We start from the raw sequence: 23,692 nt of genomic DNA, 5'->3' as shown, positions 1-23,692 counted from the left end.
CCCTTCAGATAAGGAACTGTCGTCTTTTGCGACCGCACAGTGCTGCATAGCGTTTACGTTCTGTGGTTTAAGGGAGACAGCTAGTACTTCACTGGGATTGGAAACAAACATTTGGAGTATTGGATAAGCTGTTAACTTTGTATAAATCTTAGTAAATTATCTTAGTAAGTTACCTTAGTAAATAGTGAGACAAAAAAGCCAGTTCCTCCTTGTAACATTGCATTTGTTAACGTCTTGTAAGGGAGAATGTTCAAATTTCTGTCGTGGATGCAGATGTCGTGCTGGCTCTTGTCGCATGCAGAAGCCAGCGTCAGCAATCTGAAACAAGCAGCGCTTGTTAAAGCTCCAGTCATGCCAACTCTGTACGCTATAATGCAGTATTTGGATATTGCAGCGAACCAAGAGTATTTGGTTGAAAGGGTCAAAGGTATGTGGTCAACCATACTGACTTTAAAACGTTTCCGTTAGCTGGGTCAAGCGTCGGCGGTGTCAGATACCCCGTCAATTAAGAGGTTTGAACTACAGTCACAGCAGGGAGAAGAGCTGCTTTTCAAGTAGCAGAGGTAGTTTTTGCAACTTCCTCTTTTCAGACCAATGTAATGATGTGGGACTTGGCATGGAAGTTTTTATTTCTTCTCTCAGTTTGGGGTGTGAAGTGTCCTATTTAATTCCTTCATTAATTACCAATAAAAATTACCTTGTAAACTCCACTCCCCTAACTTTATATCCTCTCCAAAGCGCCCACGCTGCAAACGGACGAGCTCACCACACACCCAGCCAAGAGCCACCCAACTTGGGGCAGTTGGTTTAATTCAGCTGCAGAGAACTTCCTGGGTGCTCGCGTGGCTCACAAGCAGTGCTGCTGCTGCTGCTGCTGCCGTTGTGGCTGCTGCTGTGGCCACTGCCGCTGCCCCTGGGGCTCCCACTGCTGCTGTTGGTCTTTCTGACACTGGGTCTTCGTGTGCCGCTGCCACTGCCAGTGGGGCTGCTGTTGAGTCCAGCATTGGATCTTCCGCTGCCACTGCTGCTACGAGCGGGTTTCCCGCTGTGTCCAACATTGCAGCTCCCACTGTCACTGCCGCTGTGTTTGCCGCTGGCACTTGGGCTGCCGCTGTACCCGCCACTGGGGCTTCCAGTGACGCTGCCACCGCCAGTGGATCTGCTGCTGCGTCTGCCACTGGGGCTTCCAGTTCCGCTGCCGCTGTGTCCGGCACTGCCACTGCCGCTGCCACTTGGTCTGACACTGGGGCTTCCAGTGCCACTGGGGCTGCCACTGTGTTTGACAGTGGGGTTTCCAGTGCCCCTGCCATTGACACTGGGGCTGCCACTGTGTCTTACAGTGGGGCTTCCAGTGCCACTGCCATTGACACTGGGGCTGCTGCAGTGTCTTACAGTGGGGCTTCCAGTGCCACTGCCATTGACACTGGGGCTGCCACTGTGTCTTACAGTGGGGCTTCCAGTGCCACTGCCGCTGCCACTGGGGCTGCCGCTGTCTCTGCCACTGGGGCTTCCAGTGCCACTGCCATTGACACTGGGGCTGCCGCTCTGTCTGCCACCGGGGCTCCCGCTGCCACTGCTACGCTGCCTGCTACTGACACTGGGGCTGCCGTTCTCTTTTGCAGTGGGGCTTCCACTGCCGCTGCCTCTGGGTCCCTTCAGGGTGCTGCACCCAATGGGAGGGGTCCTGAGCCTTGCACTGGGGGGCTTTCCACGGGGGGGCATTGCATGGGGGGGGAGGGGAGGAAGGTCCCTTCTGGGTGTTGCACCCACGGGGAGGGATCCTGGACATTGCACTGGGGGGGGGTGGCTTTCCATGGCGGGGGTGTTGCACCTGGGGGACGATTTGCACAGTGTGCGGGGGTCCCTCCTGGGTTGGGCTGCAGCGGGTGCTGGAGTGCATGAGCCTGGGAAGGGGGTGGGGTTTTTTTCGGGGGGGGGGGAAGCAGGGGCTCCGGTGCGGCGCCAGGGCCGCAAGAGGACGAACGCGCGGCGCCTCCCAGGCTCGGCTTGGCGCGGCTCAGCCTGGCCCGGCCCGTCCTGGCCGCTGCCTCTCTTGCAGCCGCTGCCGGGGAGCCGGAGGTGCGGGGCGAGGGCCCGCGGTGGGGCTCGCCCTGCGACCGCCGCTGCGCCGCCATTAACGACCCGCATGGCGACCTGCCCTTGGCCTCCCACCCCCACGGCATCCTTGCCCCCCGCATCCTCGCCCTCCGCATCCTGCCTGGTAGGGAGCCCGGCGGCGGCAGCGGCGAGGGGGGTCCGCGCAGGGGGTCCCTGTGCCAGCGTCCGCACCCGCTCGCCTCTCGCCCGCAGTCGTCACCCACCAGCAGCACTTGAACGAGGTGCCAGCGTGCGAGAGCTGCGGGGCAAAGACCACGCTGACGGCCGAGAGCGCAGTGGAGGCCAACAAGCTCTCCAACGACGTCAAGGTGGGTCCGTCCCCCCGCGGCCCATGCCCATCCTGCTGTGCGGGAGGGGAGGGGGTCTTTTCTTTGGCCGCGACCTTCTCCTCTCTGCAGTTCGGCTTCAAGAAGTGGAAGAGCCACGCGACTGCCCGGCCCTGGGAGGACCGCTCGGAGATCAGGAAGGAGCTCTACTCCAACCTGAGCGTCATCCGTGGCTTTGGAGGTGGGCGGCCGCTGAGGCTCTAGGGTTCGCGGCAAAACCCTGTTGGGAGGAGGGAGCCCGGTTAACACCCCCCCTCCTCCGCTGTGCACGTGGCGAAGCGGCTGGCGGAGCAGCGGAGGGGCCGGTCGCTGTCTGCAGGCTCCACGGTGACGTTGGACAGCGTCCTCTACGCGCTGCTCTTCGGCTGGTGGCTGGCGCTCCTCTACGTCCTGGTGGCCGCCGAGATGTTCCTCACCGTCGTGGGGGCTCCTTACGGTGAGTCTTCCCCAGGTGCCCGTCCCCGGTGCGACCGGGCCGGGCTGTCGTGGTGGGAGACGGGACGTGCGCGTCGGGGTCCTGCCCCGCGTCTCGATGCCGCTGTCCCCGCAGGGCGGCTCTGCAGGGACCTGGGCGGCTACTTCCTCTGGCCCTTCAGCAAAGTGATCCAGCGGGTGGAGGTAACGGCCGGGTGCCATCCGTACGTCCGTCCCCGCCAGCCCCTCCTCACTCTCCGCCAGGGTCCCGCCGCGGAGGCCGACGGCACCCGGGAGACCTCGGCCCTGCTCGGCGGCCCAGCGCCCGGCCGCTGGTGCCCCGCGGACCCCGGCTACCGGGTGAGCGCCCGGCGCGGGAGGTGCTGGACGGGGCCCGAGGGGCGGCTCTTTGGGAGCCCGGCTGCTCCCGTTCGGGTTTTTCCACCCTAAAAAACTGCCGCCACCGGGCCGTCCTTGCAGCAACGCGCTGCCGCCGCCGCCGCCGTGTGGCTCTGCCTGGGCTACCCGGCGCTGGCACTGGCCCACGGGCTCGTCTGCTTCGTCGCCTGGCTCCTCTTCTTCCTCATCTCCGTCGCCAAGATGAGCACCCGCACGGCCCACCGGGTGCTGCTGCCACCCCCGGAGTGGGTGCGCGTCTGGCGCCCGCGCATGGTGGGTGGCCCCTGGTGCTGGGAGTGGAGGGTCCCCCCTCGATGGGCTGGCTTTTGGCAGGGGGGACACCCAGACCGGTGTCACCCGCTTGGTTTCCATCGCCCCGCTGCCGCCGCTGCACACGAACGTGCCGCTGGAGGCGGAGGTGATCAAGTGCTGCTACCGCGCCGTCAACGCCTACTACTACAAGTACGCCGTGGACGGCATCAACGTCTTCGCTGTCAGTGTCCTTTTCCCTGCCACTTCCTTTTTGTGTGTACGCGGGGACACGTCAACTGGGCACCTCCTTGAGGTACCACCCCTCAAAAACCACCGCCCTCCCCCCCCCACTTCGGACACGTTCTTGACGGCTGCAGCAGACCTGCTGCTGCTGGTGGTGGTGACGCTGGTGCTGGGCTACGTGGACGGGCGCAACCGGCTGACGAGCTCGCCCGTGAAGTTCGCCCTGGCGCTGCTCTCCATCATGCCCCTCTCCTACTACATCGGCATGGCCATCGCCAGGTGAGCAGCTGCCTGGTGCCGGGGCCACCCCGCGGCGCTGCTTCCCGCCCCGTTGACCCTCTGCGCTTCCCATCCCCGCAGCATCTCGGCGCAGAGCAACGTCGCGGTGGGGGCGGTGGTGAACGCCACGTTCGGCTCCATCACGGAGCTCACCTTCTACATCACGGCGCTCATCAAGGGCGCCCATAAGGGCAGCAAGTGCTATGAGGAGATCGTCAAGGCGGAGCTGACGGGCACCCTGGTGGGCTGCGTCCTCCTGGTCCCGGTGAGCCCGGCGGGGAGGAGGCGCTTGTGTCACGAAAGCCCCCGTCCTCCAGCGTGGGAGGAGGAGAGGACCTCCTCGCCGAGGTCACACTGACAGCCACGTTCTCTCCGAGGGCTTGTGCACGGTCATAGGAGGCATCCGGCACCAGGAGCAGAGGTTCAACAGCCGCTCGGCGGGTGTCAGCTCGGCCCTGCTCTTCCTCTCCGTGGGAGGTGAGTGCCCCAGCGGCAGTGCCAGTGGGGGGAGGATGTCCCGTGCCGTGGCCTGGCGCCCACTTCCACCTCTCCTGCCAGCAGGCGTCTTCGCCCCGATGCTCTTCTCCAAGGTGTATGGGAGGCTGGTGTGCGGCGAGTGCCACAACGTCACCCAGAACGCGCTGGGCCACTACCTCTGCAAGAGCTGCCACTTCGACCTGGTAAGCCCCCAAACCGCGGCACCCATGGGCACCCGTAGCCCGCCCGGCTCCTCGCCGGCGGCCCGCAAAGGGCACTGCAGGGTGCCCAGGGCACGGCCATGGCGCTCGCCCCGCTGATGGGCTCTCCGTTGCAGGTGCAGAACAACGGCATGCTCTACTACAGCCACGTCCAGTGAGTGTTCTGGGGTGGACCCGGTCCCCGTGTCAGGGTGGCACTTCGTGGTTGGCTCACAGGTCCTCAGGGAGCTGCCTGGTCGCGGGCAGGGCGTCCCCCCTCCTGGGGATGGCACCGCTGTGCCTGTCTGGTCCCAGGGCTGGACCACGCTGCGTCCATCTCCCTCTGTCCGGGGACAGCCACCGGTGTCCTCAGCTCTGTGGGGTGCAGGGGAACGCCGGGGCCTCCAAAGGGCTCTCACGTGGGGCTGAGCGCCGTGTCCCGCAGGCCCCTGGTGTACACAGTGTCCCTGCTGCTCCCTGCCGCCTACCTCATCGGCCTCTTCTTCACCCTGAAAACTCACTTGCACATCTATGACATCCACATCAGCGACTGTCACAGTGAGTGCCACCCCGGCTCCGCTCGGCGAGTCCCCTGCTCCCCTTCCCACGCTGGGAGGCTCACGTGGGGTTTCTGATTCCTCCCTGCTCCTTTCCCCCAGGGCCCGGCCACCACCACAGCACCGTGGTCCACTGGTCTCGGTGGAGGGCACTGGTCATCCTCCTGCTGTCCATGCTGAACATCCCTTTCCTGCTTGAAACAAGCATCTGAATTATCACAGAGCTGAGCAGAAACTCTTCACTCGCTCTTCACTTTCTATCACAGAAAGGCCCAGCACTTCCAGTGCCACCAGCAGGAGGGCCCCAGAGGCTCTGCTGGTGTGTTCACGGAGAGCAAGGTGCAACAGCGTGTGTATTCCAAAACTACATTCACCACTGCTGCCTTTGAAGGCAGGACTGGGCGATGTTGGGCAGGGCTCAGTGAACCCATGGGAAGGGCTCTTGCAAGCCAGCGCCCATAGCACAAGGCTTTTGCAGGAAGCACGCTGGAAAAGAAGGGCCCCCAGCAGTGACACTTACTGCTCTGGCATTCTCGTCCACTTCATTCCAGGCCACTCAGTAGGTGCTCCACCTTCTGAAGATGGCTTCCTCCCGCCTGGCACTGCCTTCTGGGCAGAGCACTCTGGGGTGCCTAGGAATGGACTGCAAATACACACCGCGGGGAGGTGGCATGAGCACAGGGGGAGTAGGGTCCCCATTTCAGCCTGACAAGTTGGGCACCTGCTTCTGCCGCAGAAGGCAGTTCTGTAGCAGAAGCACGTGGGTCCCACTGACTGGGGTCACATCCACAGGAATGGGGATCACCCCCTAACAAAACACCCAGGGCTGCACGTTATGCCCAAAGTAGAGCTCTGGACAGAACCAGAGCAAAAATTTCTCTCCATGCAGGAAGGCGAGCAGCAGGGTCATCTGCCAGGACAGGCTCCAAGGCACAGCATTACGTGCTGTGCTGCCAGCTACATTAGCCACTGCTCCGTGGCCCCAGGGACTCTGTTCCGGGATGGGCAATGGTTTGCTGCCTGTCTTCCTTAGTCCGGTGGCCTTACGAGGTCATCCTACAAGGGACAGCCTAAGCTGGAATACAGCCACACCGCTGTTGTGTTAAGGCAGGATCAAAGCAGAGAGGAAAGGTGTCAGGCTCTCACTCTGGTGCCAGGGCACATGTCTGGCTTCATTCTCCCTCTGTCATAGTTTCTTAATTCTGTCTTCAACACTTGAACTGCACCATATTCAGTGTTGCAGAGGTGGGAGGGGACCAGGTCTTGGGGAAGACTTTGCAAGGTACCTATTTACCACTAGCTCACCATGACATGGTACCCATCTACCTGCACCCAAACCTCTTCTGCTCACTGGAGCTTTAATGGGCAGCAAGTGCTGTGAGCCTGGAGAGTGGCCCTCTCCTCCAGCAGCAGCTGCTGGTGCATCCATCAACTGCTCATAGCTCACCTCTTCAGTAGAGCCACCCTGCTGTCTTCAAGTGTTTTGCTGGCAGAGCTCTAGCCATGCGTCATAGCCTGTGTTACACATCAGGGCTGCGAACGTTACAGAGCAACAGTCAGTGACTTGCTTTGCTGATAAAAGGTGATACAAATCTTTCCTAGTGATGGGAGGCACCTTTCTGTCTTCAAAAGCATCCCCCAAAATAAGCTGCAGCCATCTTCAGGGTGGTGGTGGTGGGGTGCTGCTAACAGTGCAAAGCCAAAATCATGTGTGCATGAACACACAGCAGCCTCTAAGCCTGTGTGTGGGGCAGGTCATCCCTCCCCTCCCAGAGCCCTGGGGTGGCTGCTGCAGCATGGGGACAAGTGTTTGAAGGCTGAGTAAAGCGCCTTGCTGCTTCACCCCACAACTGACTTGTTTTCAGAGGCAGCGCTGGAGAGCATGCAGCTCTGGTTTGAGGGCTTGCTGCTAGGTAAGGCAATGCTTTTGTGCATCTTGACTATTTGAACGATTCAAGGTTCCTGCTGGCGCACACGAGCTGGGGGACCTTTGCTGCTTTGGGGCCTAGCTCTGCCACATAGCTAGAAGGAGGATAAATTACTCCAGGCTTTGCTTGCCCGGGCTCCTGCTTGGCTTCGGCTGCCACTGCTGTTGCTGGAGGCCTGGCTCCATCATCTTCAAACAAGGCTGTCTTAAAGTACTAGTTTCTCCTTTCTAAGAGCAAATCTGCCTTTTAAAAAGAAAACCTTCCATGATGTCAGCGTGTTGCTACCTTTGCCAGAGCAGGGCTGTTTTCCTAAGGAGCAGAGGCTTTTGCTGGGCTTCCCTTCAGGGTAAAAGGGTGCTGACAGGAAGGCTCCCGGGAAGGCTCAGAGCAGAGGCTGGGGAAGAACCTTCCCTTCTGCGAAAACAGAGCTGCCATAGCCCCCACAGAGCCCTCCTGTCCTCCCTAGCAGGACTGCCCTGCACATTGCCCTAGAGTTTAGTGAGCTGCCTTCCCCTGTGCTTGCCTCTCTCTTCTCTCCATTCTGTCCTGGATCAGCCTTTTGGCTCTTCCCTGGACAAAAGCCTGCCAGATCATTTAGCTCTTTGCCCATATTCCCCTGCAGCTGCTCTTGTGTGGAATGGAGGGGCTGCTGTGAGCAAGAGCAACGGGTATTTCTGCAGTTCTGAGAGGCAGCTTCTTCTCTGTAGCATGGAAACATGGGCTGCCCTTGCCAGCAGCAAGAGCCTTTCCTTGGCAGCATCTCACCTCTCTTTCTCACCTTTGCAGATGAAAATACGCAGGGATTCAATCCTGACAGCCACTAAAGCAGCTTCGATTGTGTCCCTTGAACCTCTTCCAAGTATTTTTCCAATGTGAGTACTTTCCCTTCTTTCTTTCCCCCTGCCTGACAAAGGCAGCAGCCTCTCCGCACAGGTTTGTTAGGGCTGCATTGCCAGGGCTGGGGGAGGCTGCTCTGAAAGTGCTTTGGGAACAAGTCTTTCCAGCGGCTGGGTCCCACCTGCCTGCAGGCATGCTCTGCCTTCATCTGGGCTCTGTGGGTGAGGATAGGGTTCTGCAGAACTCTGTGATGTTGTCCACCTGCTAAGGGCTTTGTGTGTAAATGCTTGATGCCTTTCTGCTTCTTTGACACTGGGTGCCCAGCAATAATCCGTTGCCCACCCCTGAACACAGAGCCTTTGGGGCCACGGAGCAGTCTTGTAGTTGGCAGGACAGCAGGTAATGATGTGTTTCAGAGCCTGTCCTTGCAGATGACCCTGCTGCTCTCCTCACTGCCTGGAGAGAGTCTCCCTTGGGCTCCTGGAGCTCTCCTTCAGGCATGACGTGCAGCCCCAGGTGCTTTGGTGGGAGGTGATGCACTGATGTGGCCCCAGTCAGTGGGAGCCCTGTGCTTCTGCTGCAGAATTGCCTTCTGCTGCAGGAGCAGGTGTGAAGCTGGTGAGGGCCAGGTGGGGACCCTACTCTCCCTGTGCTCATATCACCTCTCCGCGGTGTGTATTTGCAGGCCGGTGCCAGTCACCTCAGAGTGCTCTGCACAGAGTGCAGCAGCGGGCAGGAAGAAGGAACGGAGAGAAGCCCGAGCACTAGTGCATGTCCTCTGAGCGAGGGCCGTCAGAGGTCTGGAGTGGTAAGTGCTCCTCATTGAGGCCCTTCATGTGCCAGCCTGCTCTCTGCCCAGGCCTTGTGCTATGGGCGCTGGCTGTACAAGAGGCCTGCTGGGCCCTGGAAGGCTTTGTGCAGGGCTTTGTTTTCAGAGATGCCAGCTGTGCTCTACTTCTGCAATGTATCTGCCTCTCCAGCGCTCTCTGTGAGCAACCCAACAAAGCCTCTGGGGCTCTCTGCTTGGTGGCTGTGGAACTGCAGGGCGTTTCCACGCTAGAAGATGGAGAGTTTCTCTTCCGCTGTGTGATGAGTTAGATCTTTGGTGTGAACAAGCAAGGGATGTTCAGCCTTGCTGGGCTTCCCTTCAGGGCAGAAGGGTGCTGACAGGAAGGCTCACGGGAAGAGTTAGGGAACAGGCCTTTCCCTTGCGGGAAAAGAGACCGGCTCTGGCCCCCACTGCGCACCCCTGTCCTCCCTAGCAGGACGGCCTTGGCCTTTCTGCCGCAGGAGGGCACAGCCTGTTCCTTTCTGCCTCCTTCTCCAGGGGGAAGAAGAGCCATGGGCGGAGACAGGGACAAGCAGGAGAAAGAGCAGCAGCAGTGGCAGTGTCAGCGGCAGACCCGGTGGCAACAGAAGACAGAGCAGCAGTGGCAGGGGCAGTGGCAGCATCAGTGGCAGCCACAGTGCCGGCAGCAGCCCCACTGGCAGTGGCAGTGGGAGCCCCAGTGGCAGACAGAGCGGCAGCCCCACCGGGAGCCCCAGTGGCACTGGGAAACCCACTGTCAGACAGAGCGACAGCCCCAGTGTCAGCAGCAGCCTCACTGGCAGTGGCAGTGGAAGCTCCAGCTGCAGGCACAGCGGCAGCTCCAGTGCCAGTGTCAGACAGAGCGGCAGCGGCAGTGGAAGCTCCAGTGGCGGGGACAGCAGCAGATCCACTGGCGGTGGCAGCAGCAGTGGAAGCCCCGGTGGCGGGCACAGCGGCAGCCCCAGGGGCAGGCGCAGTCGAAGACCACATGTCAGACAGAGGGGAAGCGGCAGTGGGAGCCCCGGGGGCAGCGGCGGTGGCCACAGCAGCAGCCACAACGGCGGCAGCGGCGGCAGCAGCAGCAGCAGCTCTGCTTGTGAGCCGCGCGAGCACCCAGGAAGTTCTTGTGTGCTGAATTAAACCAGCTGCCCCAGGCCGGGTGGCTCTTGGCGGGGTGTGCGGCGCGCTCGCCCGCCTGCAGCGCGGCAGCTCTGGGGAGGCCTGAGGAGCGGAGCGGAGCAGCCGGGGCTCGGGGCCAGGAAGGCTCCTCCTCACAGCGGCTGCTCCCGCGAGGCGCCAGGGAGGGGGCGGGGCTCGGCGGCCGCGCTGCCTGCTGGGATTGCAGTTCCCGGCGCGGGGCGGCAGCGGCATCGCTGGGCCTGGGGGAGGGAAGGGGGCGCGGCGAGGGGCCCAGGCGTCCGAGCCGGCGCTCAGGTAACGGGGGTGGTGGGGAGGGGGGGTGCTCGGACACCTGGGCCCCTGACGTGGGAAGGGATGGGGACTTCCTGGGCACGTGGAAGGAGGGGCCCAGACGCCTGGGCCCCTGGGGTAGGGGGAGGCAATGGGGTGTCCGGATGCCTGGGCCCTGGAGTCAGGGCGGGGCAGAGGGATGCCCGTACGCCTGGGCCGCTCGCGTAGTGGGCAGAAGAGAGGTGCCCGGACACCTGGGCCCCTCGGGTAGAGGCGGGCAGGAGAGTGCCCAGATGCCTGGGCCCCTGGGGTGCAGGGGGGCAGAGGAGTGCCTGGACCCCTGGGGTGGGGGGGAGCAGGGGGGATGTTGCCCCAGTGGTCCCCATTGCCCTGCACATGGGTGTGCGTGGGGCTGCCGTGTGTGTGTCTTTGTCTGTGAAAGGCCCAGCTGTGTCGTTGGCATGTGCGTGTCGGCGTGTTTGTGGGGCAGCCATGTTGACGTGTGCATGGTTGCTGCAGAACAAGCCAAGGGTGATGAGCTCGATTGAACGTATTTGCCATGACACTGTCTGAAATTAGCTTAAAACTCCAATGCAGTGAGTTCCCAGCAAGACATACAGGTTGAACCAGGTGATGGGATGTCTCCTCCCTGTCAGAGGTGCTCATCGTACATCATCCATAGCTCCAGCATTTCCCATGGCCAGTTCACACTGCGCAGCTGTGGTGGTCTCTGATAGGGCTGTAATTAGCTGTGCTGTCACTTGATGGCACTGGCTCAGTGGAGATGGGAGCAGCCATGAGAAAGGGTCACCAGCAAGGCTGGGAGGTGGCCTGGGAGTCCTAGTCTCCTAAGGGAAGGAGCCTCCTTTGGAAAGGTGTCTGCTCTGTCCTTCCCTTCTGCAGCGCCCCATTGACCATGCAAGATTGGAGCTCCCTCCCATTGCTTCCCCTCTCATTTCTTTTCTGTTTTGCTGTCCCACAGGCTTTAGGGGCAGAGAACAAATCCCCAAAGAATCTGTTCAAATGTTGGCAGTGACAGGTGAGACTTTTGGGGGAAAATGCCTCAAAACCAGGGGCAGGGGCTCAAACACCCACTCTAAAACACAGCATTGGCCCCAGCACAGCCCCAGTTTGAATTAGACATTCACACGAGCCTCTGCTTTCGGCTAGATGCTGCCATCACCCACTAACAACAGAGAGGACTGGGTGCTCCGTGGTGCCGTTCATTTCCTCCTTGGGTCGTGCTAGCTCAGGCAAACCCCTCTCTGAAGTGGCTGCTGCTCCATGACCTGTGAAGCAGCTGAAAGAGCACCAGTGTGTCCACAGATGACTAACCCTTTGCTTCTGGCCTCCCCAGGGGAACACTTTGTTGATAGGCACCGAGTGGAGCTGACTGAACGCGTTGTAGAAGTGAAAGGTGTCCTGGACCTCCTGCTCGGGGACATTCTGGACTTTGAGCAATACCAAAGAATTCTGGCGGAGAAAACATCCCACACCATGATGCGTGAGCTGTTCAGGCTGATGCCGAGCTGGACTCCCTGGTGCAAGGATCGCCTGTACGAGGCCCTGAAGAAAAAGCCCCCACGCCTCGCTGAAGTCCTTGAGAAGTAATTTGCCGAGGCACTGACTGCTCTGTGATACAGAGGAGTTCTTCCATGGAGAAGCAAAGTTCCTCTAGGCAGCTCACAAGTGACTTCACAAATGGCAGCATCACCAAATCACTGAATCAACGCATTGCTGAAGTTGGAAAGCACCCCTGGAGAACATCTGCCTCCACCCTCTTTTCTTTTATACCTGGAGGTATACCTGGAGCATGCTGACTGAGACTGTGTCCAGTTGGGTTTTGAGCACCAGCAAGGATGGAGACTCATAGTCCTGCTGAGCAACTTGGTCCAGTCTTCCATCGCTCTTGCAGCAGAAAATCTTTTCTTACATTTCAATGGAATTTCTTGTATTTCTACATGTGCCTGTTGCCTCCCATCCTGCCACTGGCTGTCACAGAAGAATCTGTCTCTGTCTTCTTTATGCCATGTCCCCATCAGGTACTTCTGTACATTCAAATTGCCCTGAGCCTTCTCCCCTTACACACTGAACAGGCCCAGCTATCTCTGTCTCTCCTCATACAGGAGATGCTCCAGGCCCTTAGTCTTCTTTGTGGTTGGACTCACTGCAGTAGGTCCATGTTTCTCTTGTGCTGGTGGACCAAGCTCTCCAGGTGCGGCCTCACCAGTGCTGAGCAGAGGGGAAGGATCACCTGCCTCCACCTGCTGGCAATGCTCTTCCTGATGCAGCCCAGGATACCATGGCTGCTCTTTGCCACCAGAGCACATTGCTGGTTCATGGTCAGCTTGGTGCCCACCACAACCCCCAGGTCCTTCTCTGAAAAGCTCCTCTCCAGCACGGCCAGGTATCAGCACCCCTCCCTGGTTACACACCAAGTCCCTGCTTCATCAGGACATTGTTGAAGAAGCAATGGGAGACAGCGTGGAGCCCTCCTGGAGGCAGCTGCACAACACCTGCTGCTCTCCTCTCCTGCACTGAGCTTGCCAACACCCCTGCTGCCTCCCCAGGCTGGTTGCTCCTTCCCAGGCACTAACAGCAGCTTTGTGGCCACTGGTGGCCTCTCAGGTCTTGAGGCACAAGTGAGCTCACTAGCAGAAGCAGCAGCAAGGTTCCTCCTCCTGGCTTCCAGGTGGGTGGGGCTGGAATCACCTCCCTGTCAGCACTGACACCATTTTCCTGCCGCGACGCTCCCGGGTGCAAGGCACAAGTGCCCTCACACTCAGCATCAAAGCCTTGTGCCTGCCAGTGGCCATGCTGGGCTGCACTGGAGGGTTTTCCAGTGCAGGAGGACTGAAGTAGGGGACACAGAACAGATCCAGGAGCAATGTGCTCAGTGCTAAGAGAACGCTAAAAATGCTACATGTCTGTAGCCGGAAGAGAATGGAAGGGAGCAGAGGGACTGCTTTGGCTAAAAGGCAGCACCTGACTTGAGCAAGACCACACGTGTGCTTCCATACAAAATACTTAGGCAGCTCCATCAAGCTGCAGAAGAAAGGTTAGCCAGTTGGTTACTCGCACGAGAAGGGACATGGACTTTACTGTGCCAGACATGCTCCATATCCCTGCAGGCTTGTTAGAGGGAAGTGCAGTGTGCCTGGCAGTTTTTGAAACCCCTTGGAGTTTAGGTTCAGACTGCTGCAAGGATTTCTCACAGCCAGACCACTTAGTGGGAAACCATTACCGTGCTGTGTAAAGCAAATATTTTTCACCAGCATTGCATTGTATTTTGTGCCGGTCACATCCTTTCTGCTCAGAATATCACAATGCCTCTGTACTGCCCTGGAAAGTGGCATTTGCTGCAGATCCTTCAGTAGATGCATGGAAGCCAACACATGTACTTCCAACTTCACCTGCACCTGGGAGAGGGGGAAAAAAAAAACCCAGTGTTAGTTTTTCAGCACACGTAGCCCAAAGCGTTTGTGGAAATAAATAGTACATGGGAGTGGACGGTGCAAAAATGTAGAGAGATGTAAAGCCCTCAGAGGAACTCAAAATGAAAGGGGCCCACACAGAGGAAGACATTTGATTTTTTGTGTTTGATTATCACTCAACATGCTCTTGAAAGAGAGTGAAGGAAATTCCACTGGATATCCCCATCAAAGGGATGGGGCCGAACTCTTTTCACTAGTGCCACGCAACAGGACAAGAGGCAACGGGCACAAACTGAACCAGCGGAAGCTCCGCCTCAATATGAGGAGGAATTTCTTTCCTGTGAGAGTGACCGAGCACTGGGAGAGGTTTCCCAGAGACATTGTGGAGTCTCCTCCTCTGGAGAGATTCAGACCCTGCCCAGATGCAACCCTGTCTAACATGGTCGAGGTGACCCTGCTTGAGCAGGGAGGTAGGACTAGATGATCCCCTGAGGTCCCTTCCAACCTTACCCATTCTGTGATTCTGTGATATGCCCCACACGTTTTCAGAAAACCCACTGACCATATCTACTTACACCATTGGCCAACCTGGACCCCTGCAGGTCTCTCTGTCTCCAAGCATCCCATCTTCCTTCACAGCTCAGAAAGGCAGTTTTATGGAGGACAAATCTTTTAGCCGCTTTCTGCTGAGCCTTCTCGATGGAGATGTATATGCATACACAAACACACACACGGGTACCACTTGCCCTGTCGAAACTTCCTTTTTTTCCAGGGAAACTCCTCTACAGGACTATGTAAACCAACCAAGAAGACCCTCAGTGTCTTCCTGCATCTAGCACAATCAGATAGTCTCAGAAGCCAATAAATGACATTGCTCCCAGTCAGCACGGGATGACATTCAAAAATGCTAGTGTTAGGCAATAGGTTTGTGGACACGCCAGCAAATGTTGAAAGCTGTAGAGAAACAAATCACAGTGCTGGGTGAGGAAAAGATCCTGGAGCAAAAAGGACCTCTCTGATGATCTCCGTGCTTTGAAATAGGTCCTGTCACAAAGCAGGGACTCCAGAGGAACCAGTTTGCCCTCCTCCTCCGCCCATCCCTTTCCTTTGTCAGAGCCTGGGAAGCACACTGCATACACGAGTGGAAGGCCCACATCTCCAATGGATCTGAGGAGCTTTCCTTCTCTGACAATACCTATGCAGACTCTTCCTGGGCCCTTCTGCGAATGGAGCCATTAGGAGCCACAGTCATCTCAGTGTGGCCGGGGACACTGGTGGGGAGTTCTTGTTTTCTTCTTGAAATTGTATGAGTAAAGAGAAAAGCAAGAACTCAGCCCGTCCAGGAGAGCTCCTGCTGAAGGTGGCAGCCCAGCATGCCAAGAGGCCCACTTGTGTTCTGAGGCCGTACTTGAAGACCAGGCTGAGAAAATTGTGGGCTTTACCTGAGGACTTTGGCTCCCCAGTATGGCTTAAGGCCTTTGTGATGAGGAGTTCCCGTACCCTTTTCCGATCCAAATCATGCTCCCATACGGGCAGCTGACTCTCTGCTGTGACAAACGTGGTCTGGAGGAAAAAGCCAGCCCAAGATGTCTTTCTGCCTTGCTTGCTTCTGGTAGGGATCAATCTTTTCAAACAAACCAAAACCAGAACCACTCATTCCTCTCCATGTTATAGGCTCCCCAAATAAGAGCTACAGAAGGACCAAAGCACAGGGAATGGCTGGGCAATAAAGTGCCAGAGGGTATTTGCTGCAGGAGGAGTAAGGCCTCTTGGGGAGTAAATGACCACATCTGAACTTTGCATGCACCGGGGCAGGCTGTGAGCTAACAGCTCTTGGTCAGGAAGGAGAGGCAAGAGAGAGGTCGCTGAAAGCCACATCTCCTTGCCCTGCGGAGGTGAGAAGAAGCCCAGCAGAAGTGCTTTGAAGAGGAAGAGAGAAGCCAAGCAAGGAGCTGCATCTGGCCCTGCCACAGGTTGACGGTGTGCTTTCAGGCCAAGGTGGGGGTGTGCTTCTGGAAGGACCAAGCAGGCAAAGGCTTTGTGTCTCCTGCGTCTGGCTGAGGAAGCTCCCAGGCCCCAGGCTGCTGGAAGAAGACCCTGTTGGGGCAATCAGTGCATTTTTGGCTGTTCTGCACCTACTTGCTGTTGTTCCAGCCTGTGCTAGAAAGACTGTGCTGAAGCACCAGCAGCTCTCAGAACACTGACCTCAAGCACTTAGTGAGCTGCAGTTTGCAAGCAGAACCTCCATGTACTTGCTGCTGCTCCAGCCTTTGCAAGAGAGGCCTAGGCTGGAGTAACATCTCGTTGGAATCGGACTCTCTCCTCAGCCAGAGGTCTGTCTGCAGAGAAGGCAGTGCCTGGCCTGGCCCTGGGGCCTGTGGGGCAGAGGCTCTGCGGGCTGGCAGAGGCCATGTGGGGTTTTCTGGGAGGAAAACATCTGCAATGGAGGAGAAGAGAGCTAAATTCCCTAATTCTCCCTCCCACCGCACTTCTGTTCTGCCTTCCTCCCCTTCTCGCACCATGGCTCCACCGCCTGCTGCTTTTCCTGCCAGCACCAAATGCCCTCTCCCATGTCTATTGCCTGCCTTAGCCAACAGACCCCAGCCCACTTCTGGGGCACTTCGCTGTGCCCCAGAGAGCCCTCCCGGCAGCAGGGCACTGCCTTGGGGCACCCACCTCTTGGCAGGTGCCAAGGAGCAGCTGCCACAAAGGCTCCTGGGGCCAGCAGAGCTGCTGCTGCTGCTGCTGCTGTGCGTGGGCAGAGCAGGGGCAAAAGCACTTTCTGAGCTTCCCCACAGACCTGCTGACCCCTCAGCAGCCTCCCCAGTCTCCAGCTCTTCTCCAGCCTTGGCACCTCCTTTTCCCTTCCCCCAAAACAACAGCGTGGAACAGAAAGCCAACACTCAGGAAACCTCCTTCCCTGTGGAGTGGTCCCTGCCTTGACTTTCCTCCGGGCAAGTTCCTGGGGCTGAGCAGCAGCTCTGAGCAGCCTTGCCCCACACAGCCTCTGATCTGGGACAGCAAGATCCTGCCCTTCTGTGGGCTGCTACTTCCCACCATGGCTTCTCCACGCAGCGCTGCAGGCAGTTGCCCAGGCGGGCTGAGTGCTGACCAAGGCAGGTGGCAGAGGCATGGCCCTGGGCACCCTGACCTCCCAGGACACTGCTCTCAGGCACAGCCCTGGGCACACCTGGCTGCACGCACGCCCTGCTCGCACAGCCCTACACCCTCCCCGGCAGAAGGAAGCCGTGCCGCCCTGTCCCTCGGACACTGTGGCAGCAAGTCCCTGCCCTAAAGCACCAGCTGCTCCACCGAGAGAGCTCTCTGGAAAGATGGCCTCAACCATCACCTGCGCGAGGTCTCCAGGACCCCGCGAGCAGCTCAGCAGCACTGCCCTGCAGCCAGAGACTTCCCACTGGAAGGGCTCTGCCCATTTCTGCCAGAAGGAGCTCTCAGCTGCTGCCTCCCTCCTGAGCGTCCGGAGCTTCCCTCCGTTTTGTCTCAGCTCAGCTCAGCACGGGCAGGCAGTGCCCTCAGCACTGCGGCTCCTGGCAGAGGAGCTGCTCCTGCACCCAGCAGGGAAGTCATTTCCCCAGGCTTCGGGGAGTGAGTGAGCTGAGTCAGCCTGGGCCCCTCATTTCTTTGGGGAGAAGCCCTCCAGGTGGTGGGGCAGACACCTCCATCCCATGCACGCCACCAACCCCCAGGACGGTTGTGGGATTCATCCTGCTTAAGCTGCCGTGTGCCCAAAAGAGGTGCACAGAAGTGTGCGAGCTCCTTGTCCCCCCTCCCATTTCCAGTCCAAGGTGGTGGAAGGTGGGAGTCAGCTGCTGCCGTGGAAACACTGGGTGACACCAGAGGTGCCAGAGGTGATCCAGGGCATGCGCAAGAGCCTGCGAGCTCTCCCTGGGCAATGTGGAGAGACACAGACCCGTGTGTGGCATCATCTGGGGGCTCTGGGGGACATTCCCAGAGGCAGGATGCACCAGCTGCCCACGCCTGGCAGGAAGAAACTTCTCCTTCGGCACTGAGCCAGGGCTTTGCTGCCTGCCAAGGCCTTGCTGGAGGTTTCCCTGCCATCGGTCCGTTCTCAGCACTTCCTTGCACTGGGGGCAGCAGGAGCCGCAGCCTGTGCTGTGTCGCCATGGGTGGAGGCTGGTGCAGTGCCCCACTGCCCCCCTCCCCTCGCAGCCAGGTTTCCAGCATGGGGCCATGGCCTGGCTGAGTGCAGCCGCAGCACCCAGCCCAGCCGGTCCCCCGGTGGGGTTATCCCTGCCCCAGGACCTCCCCAGTGCGGGGGTCACGGCAGCCCCACAAGTGCCGCGCCACGCAGCGTGAGCAGCGGGTGCCCGTCATCCCCCTGCGGGGTAAGGCCTTCGCGACCTCCTTGCCCAGGATCGCTGTCGAGAGGCTGAGCGCCAAGATGGGCTGTAGATGCCCGGGGGCTTTGGGGAGCCTGGGCAGGCTGGGGGTGCCCCAAGGGTCCTCCGCTGATGGTGCCTTGTGGTGCAGGGGGCATGACGTGTCTTTGCCTTGCTTTGCAGTGGCCGTGCCCATCTGGGAGGGTGTCTCCAACTACATCCAGGAGAAGCTGGTGCTGAACAAGGTGGGTGTGCCATCCTCTCCCTCCCCTCCCATACCCATGCTGGCAGCAGCACTGACCCCTCGGGGCCATGGGCCGCAATAGTCCTGCCCCTCCTCTCCAAGCAGAAGCAACTTCCCTGCAGAAGCATGCTGCAAATGACAGCTGTGCCCCAGACCGACTTCTCCCAAAAGGGAGGTGCCCAATGTGCAGTGCAGCTGTGGTTGCTGGAAGGGTGGGAGGCTTTCTGGGCCCTCTCTGGAGATCCTGGCAGAGTGCAAGGCCAGAAAGAGAGCCGTTCTGGGAAAGCCTTTTCTTCGTGTGCTGGAGGGGCGGCAACGTTGCCTTTGGAGGCTGAGGAGGAGGGGGAGGAAACTATGGGGAATGGCCTTCTCAGGGAGTTCTCCAGGGCTTCCGCCAAGCTTTCCAGAAGGCTCTGTCTTGCCCCTTTGCATGCCAGCCATGGGCAGGGCACCTAGCACCGTGGCCATGCTTGGAGAACAACTCTCTCTTTGTCTGTCTCCCATGCTTCTAAGGCTTCTCTCTACTTCTCTGGCTGCAGGATGTGAGAATTATTCCCCTTGGCAACTTCAGTGTTGCTACAAAACAAGTCGTTGCTGGAAAGAAAAGTCCTCTGACTGTTCAGAGACCCGCATTTCGCCTCTCAAGCAACCTTGTGGATCTTCACGGCCTCAGCCACGAGGAGGCCTCTGTTGCTGGTAAGAAGGCAGACTGAAACCTCGGCTTCCCCTGGGGACATCGCGGGGCTGTGGCTCTCTGCTGTTTCCCAGGGGCTGTTAGAAATTGAGACTTGCTGCCCCGGGTGCTGAGCAGAGCTTCAGGGTGTTTTGATTATCACAACATTATAATGCAGAATCCAACGAGAGTCTCTCGGTGTGTCTCTCTCTTGCACTGGCTCGAACACGTGGCTCCATAGTGGGGCTTTTGTGGCTGCTGCTTCCAGTGCCGTGTAGTTGCCACTGTTGTTCCCCGTTGATGCCACAGCAGCCGTCTGCTCAAAAGGACAAGTCCTTCCTATTGCTTCCTAACACCGATGGATTAAGAGGCAGCGTGGAAGGCTGTTGTGCAGCCCATGTGTTTTCCTCCTCCTTTGGAGCCAGCGTGACATGGCACAGCTAAGGCTCGTCAAAGCTGGCATGGCCTGAGTGCCGGCACCATTCCTCTGTGCACTGCCTTCTGCTGGCAGCTGGCCCCCTTGCTGCTCTGCTTGGCCTGCCCTCCTGCCTCCCGCTCCCAGGAGGTGGCCAGGGCTTGCTCTTGGTGTCTGTGCAGGGAAGGAAGCCCTGCGGTAAACTTGGCCCAGGAGGCTGCAGAGTGCTTTGAATCTGGGTCAGGGAGGGCTGACAGGAGCCTCCTGTGGGGGCTTTTGTGGGGGTTAAAGCAGAGAGCTCTGCAGCTCCATGCTGCCGCAAGACCTTCAGGCGCCCAGCACTGTGTGGGAGCCTGCTGAAGGGCTCCGTCCGTGACTGGGCTGCTCTTTGCTTGTTGCCTAGGGCGCAGGAAAGCTGAGACCCTCAAGTATCCTCACGTAGCCGTGGCCATCTCCGTGCCTTGGAAAACAGTGGCGGCCTGCGTGGAGGAGACCGTGTACCTTCTGTCTTGCTGCCTGGCCAATGGGAAGAACGTGGCCCTTCTTTTCAAGGGCATTGGCGTGCTTCTCATTGAAGGCAAAGAGGTGACAATGTGGTTTTACAGAGGCTTTCTGCGCAGGCTGAATGCCTCCCCACAGCTGCTCAAAGCTCTTCTGGATGTAAGTCTGCCTTTTTCCACAGCTCTCCTTCTCACCCCTTTGCAAGCCTGGCCAAGTCCAAAGCAACCGCTTTCCCCCCACTGCCAGGTCCTGGGAGTTCTTTCCTGCTAGGCTTCCTCCAGAAGTCTTCCAGAAAGTCAGCCTTTCCTTGGGGTCTTTGTGTTAGGATCCCATTTGTCTCCAGGCCTCCTCTGGCCATGTTTGGGATTGTGGGGCAGTGCGTCCAACAGCTGCTCCTCAAGTTGCAGAAGACTCTCGGGGTTTGTCACAGACAAAGTCATTGCAAGCCAGGGCCTTTGCCCAGGTCTCCAGTGCAGCCGTGTCATTCAGCCTGGGCTTTCTGGTGCAGAAGGCCTCTGTTTGCCTCCCTTGACTTCTCCACTATGCAACAAGTGCTCTCCTGCATCAGCCTCTTGGCTCTTGCCCTTGACAGAAGCCTGCCAGTGTTTCTGGCCATCTGCCTGTATTATTCCGCACCTGCTGGTCTGTAGAATGGAGGTGGGGATGGCTGTGAGCAAGAGCGAGGGGTGTTTCCCTCTTTCTGAGTGGCAGCTTCTTCTCTGATTAGTGGAAACATGGTCTGCCCTTGTGGGCAGCAAGGTCCTTTTCTTCGTAGCATCTCACCCATGTCTCTGCCCTTTGCAGATGCCAGAGATGAGGCATTCAGTTCTCGCAAGCACCCAAACAGCGGCTTCCCTGATCCATTCTGGCTCTCTCATTGTCTTTCCAACGTGAGTACTTTGGTTTGCTCCTTTCCACCTGAGTTCCTGGCTCACCCAAAGAGCAGCTCCTCACTACAGGTTTGGTCGAGGTGTGTTGCCAGAGCTAGTGAAGGCTGCTCAGGATGTGCTTGCAGAGCAAGTCTTCTGAGGAGTTGGATCCCCGTGTGCTTCAGCCATGCCCTGGCTTTGCTTGGGCTCTGTGTGGGGGTTCTGCTGAGCTCTGTGCTGGCTCCCACCTTGTGAAGGCCTTTGTTGCACTAGGGGCCCAGGAATGGAGGCTGTTCTTTGCAGATGCTCTGCCCTGAGCTTGGGAGGGATTGCAAGGGCTGTGGAGGTCTAGATTAGAATTTCCTAAGAGGGTGGAAAGCTGGAGGAAAGGGGCCTTGTCTGATGTGCCTGCACAGGAGCCTGCTCAGGAGCTGTCAGACAGGCTGCAGTGTTGACCTGGAGGGTTTGCTTTGGAAAGCTGAGAAGGAGCTCTCTCCCCAGGGGTAGAGGGAAGGCCTGGAGCAGTGTGAGGAGGAAGCTGGTGGCCCTGCAGGCAGGATGCTGGGTCCCTGCACTTCCTGAGGGAGTCCTGCAGGAGATGACCTGTCCTGCATATTCCCCCTTTGGGAAAGGCTGCTGTTTGTATCAGCTTCGCAATGTGCCTGCACGCCCAGAATTCACAGAAGCAGCAAAGGAAATGCGGGGCCCTTCCTTGCGAGTGGTATCTTTTTCTGGTTTACAGGTATGTGCTTGAGAGTGCCCCTCCAAGACCATCTGTGGGAGCTGTGAAGCCCACGTGGGAAGAAGAGAAGGGACTAGATGTTGCCAGCAGCAAGGAAGGTAATGGAGTGGCTGATGCCTGGCTGGGCTTTGCACCTTCTCCTTTGTTGGTCCTTGGCAGGGCATTGGAGCCAAGGCTGCAGCACCGTGGCTCGCCTAGCATGAGGCACTAGAGGCAAGGCAGCTCAGCCCTGATGGGGAGTCGACAATCTGCTCACTTGTGCCAAGACTTCCTTCCACCTTCAAAGCAATTCGTTCTGCCCTTGCCTTCTGTGTTTCTCCTACACATTTCCAAAGCACAGCCTTTGGCTTGACTGTGTGTTTTCTTCCCTTCTGATTGCAGAGCATGTATCTGGCCAGCGCCTCCTCCAGCGAGAGAGGCAGCCTGAATCCAAAGTGGTGGCTACCAATGTGGAGGAAGGCATGGTGGAGGAAGAGCCTCGAGGCAGGTGAGACACTTGGGGGAATGGCGGAGGGTGACCCTGTAGCCTTGTGTGTCTTGGAGGGTGATGTTTCCCTTGGACACAAGGTCCTGAGGAGCTCTGAATGCCTTTTAAGCTCTGCCACGAGGACTAGGCCTCCCTCGCTGGTTGGGCAGACAAGAGCAAGTGCCTGGCAGAGCCTGCTCTTGGCTTTCTGCCCCCGCTGCCTCTGCTTCCAGCTTCCAGATCTTTGGGCAACTCAATGTAATTGGTCCTTCGGGAAGAGGAGGGCCTTTTCCCCTAGCCCATAGATGAAAGTAAGGAGAATGCTGCTCCTCTGTGGAGAGCAGGGCTGGGTGTCTCAGGGCAATTTTGGAGGCTGAGGAAGAGTCTGCATGCCCTTGTCAGGCCTTGTGAGGAGCTAAGTGGAAAAGCTCAACTGGTGCGAGGTGCAAGAGGGGTGTGCAGGGAATGCTGCTGGAGGGGAGGATGCCTTGGGTGAATATCTCCCCAAAGCTGTGGTGTTTCCCCTTGGGCAATGCCCTTCCTTTGACTGCCAGCAGCAAGGAGGAAGGAAGGTCATTTCCAGGCAGCAGTCAGGGGTGGCGAGCAGCAGGCTCGAGAGGGTGTGGCCATGGCTCAGGCAGCCCTTAGAGGCAAGGGCGAGTTGTTTGGGCACTTTGAAGAGGATGGGAAGGAGGGACATGAGTGCCTGAAGACGGAAGGACTGCAAGGGACAGAGCAGTTATTCCCGGTTCCATTTCTGAAGCTTCCAAGAAAGCTTGTCCTTGGGGGCCACACAGCAGTGGCTACTGGAGTGCTCAGGACAGTGGGTAATGGTGTGTCCTGGAGCCTGTCCTTGGAGCTGACCCTGCTGCTCTCCTTGGTGCCTGGAGAAAAAGTCTTGATGTGGGCACCCAGAGCTTTCCCTCGGGCACGCTGTGCAGCCCTGGGTGGTTGGGTGGTGGGGAGTCTCTGTGTCACACTTCCCCACGGTGTGTATTTGCAGCATGCTGCCAGCAATTCAGCCTAGCTCTGCAAAGGAGGATTTACTGGGCTGGAGGAAGCAGCTGCCAGAAGCCAGAGCAGGAGCTGGCTGGCCCGAGACTGGCTATCAGAAGTCAAGAGAGGTAGGTGCTCCTGATGGAGGTCCTTCTTTTGGCAGCTTGCTTTCTGCCAAAGCATCGTGGTGTGGGCACTGGCTGGACAAGAGCCCTTCCCATGGGTTCCTCTGGGCCCTGCCTGACTGTCCCCGGGGTTAGCTGTCAAAGGCGCTGCTTGTGCTCTACTTCTGCAGTGCATCTCTCATGACTCCTTCACTCTCCATTAACCTCTCCCAGCAGAGCCTCTGGGGCCCTCGCTCTAGTGGCCGTGGAACTGCTGGGCCTTTCTGCTATAGCAGATGGAGAGATTCTGTTCAGCGGTGTGATTATTCAGATGCTTGGTTCAAACAGGAAAGGGATGTTCAGCCTTGCTGGGCTTCCCTTCAGGGTAAAAGAGCACTGACAGGGAAGGGTCAGAGCAGAGGCTGAGAAAGAACCTTCCCTTCTGGGAAAACAGAGCTGCCGTAACCCCCACTGCCCTCTCTCATCCTCCCTAGCAGGACTGCCCTGCACATTGCCCTAGAGTTTAGTGAGCTGCCTTCCCCTGCACTTGCCTGCCTTGACTTCCCAATGCTCTGCTGGATTAGCCTCTTTGTGCTTGCCCTGGACATAATCCTGCCAGAGCTTTTAGACTTTTGCCTA

At 58.5% G+C, this 23,692-nt stretch overlaps 1 protein-coding gene across 1 annotated transcript; it reads left to right on the top strand.

Annotated features, from left to right (window-relative positions):
* The first annotated feature begins 372 nt into the window (after positions 1–372).
* LOC134154667 (uncharacterized) lies at positions 373–21,978 on the top strand. The gene is made up of 18 exons (XM_062601347.1): positions 373–427; positions 2,060–2,209; positions 2,311–2,426; positions 2,517–2,625; positions 2,764–2,880; positions 2,995–3,062; positions 3,123–3,218; positions 3,339–3,530; positions 3,652–3,754; positions 3,890–4,031; positions 4,113–4,296; positions 4,409–4,508; positions 4,593–4,711; positions 4,846–4,883; positions 5,154–5,266; positions 5,368–5,434; positions 17,964–18,049; positions 21,869–21,978. Exons 1-18 carry the CDS (start codon positions 373–375, stop codon positions 21,976–21,978), a joined length of 1,965 nt encoding a protein of 654 aa, XP_062457331.1.
* Positions 21,979–23,692: the final 1,714 nt, after the last annotated feature.

The sequence above is a fragment of the Rhea pennata genome, unplaced genomic scaffold, assembly GCF_028389875.1.
Source record: "Rhea pennata isolate bPtePen1 unplaced genomic scaffold, bPtePen1.pri scaffold_33, whole genome shotgun sequence".
Taxonomy (NCBI): domain Eukaryota; kingdom Metazoa; phylum Chordata; class Aves; order Rheiformes; family Rheidae; genus Rhea; species Rhea pennata.
Note: the sequence above shows the minus strand (reverse complement) of the source record. Positions and strands in the feature narration are given on the sequence as shown.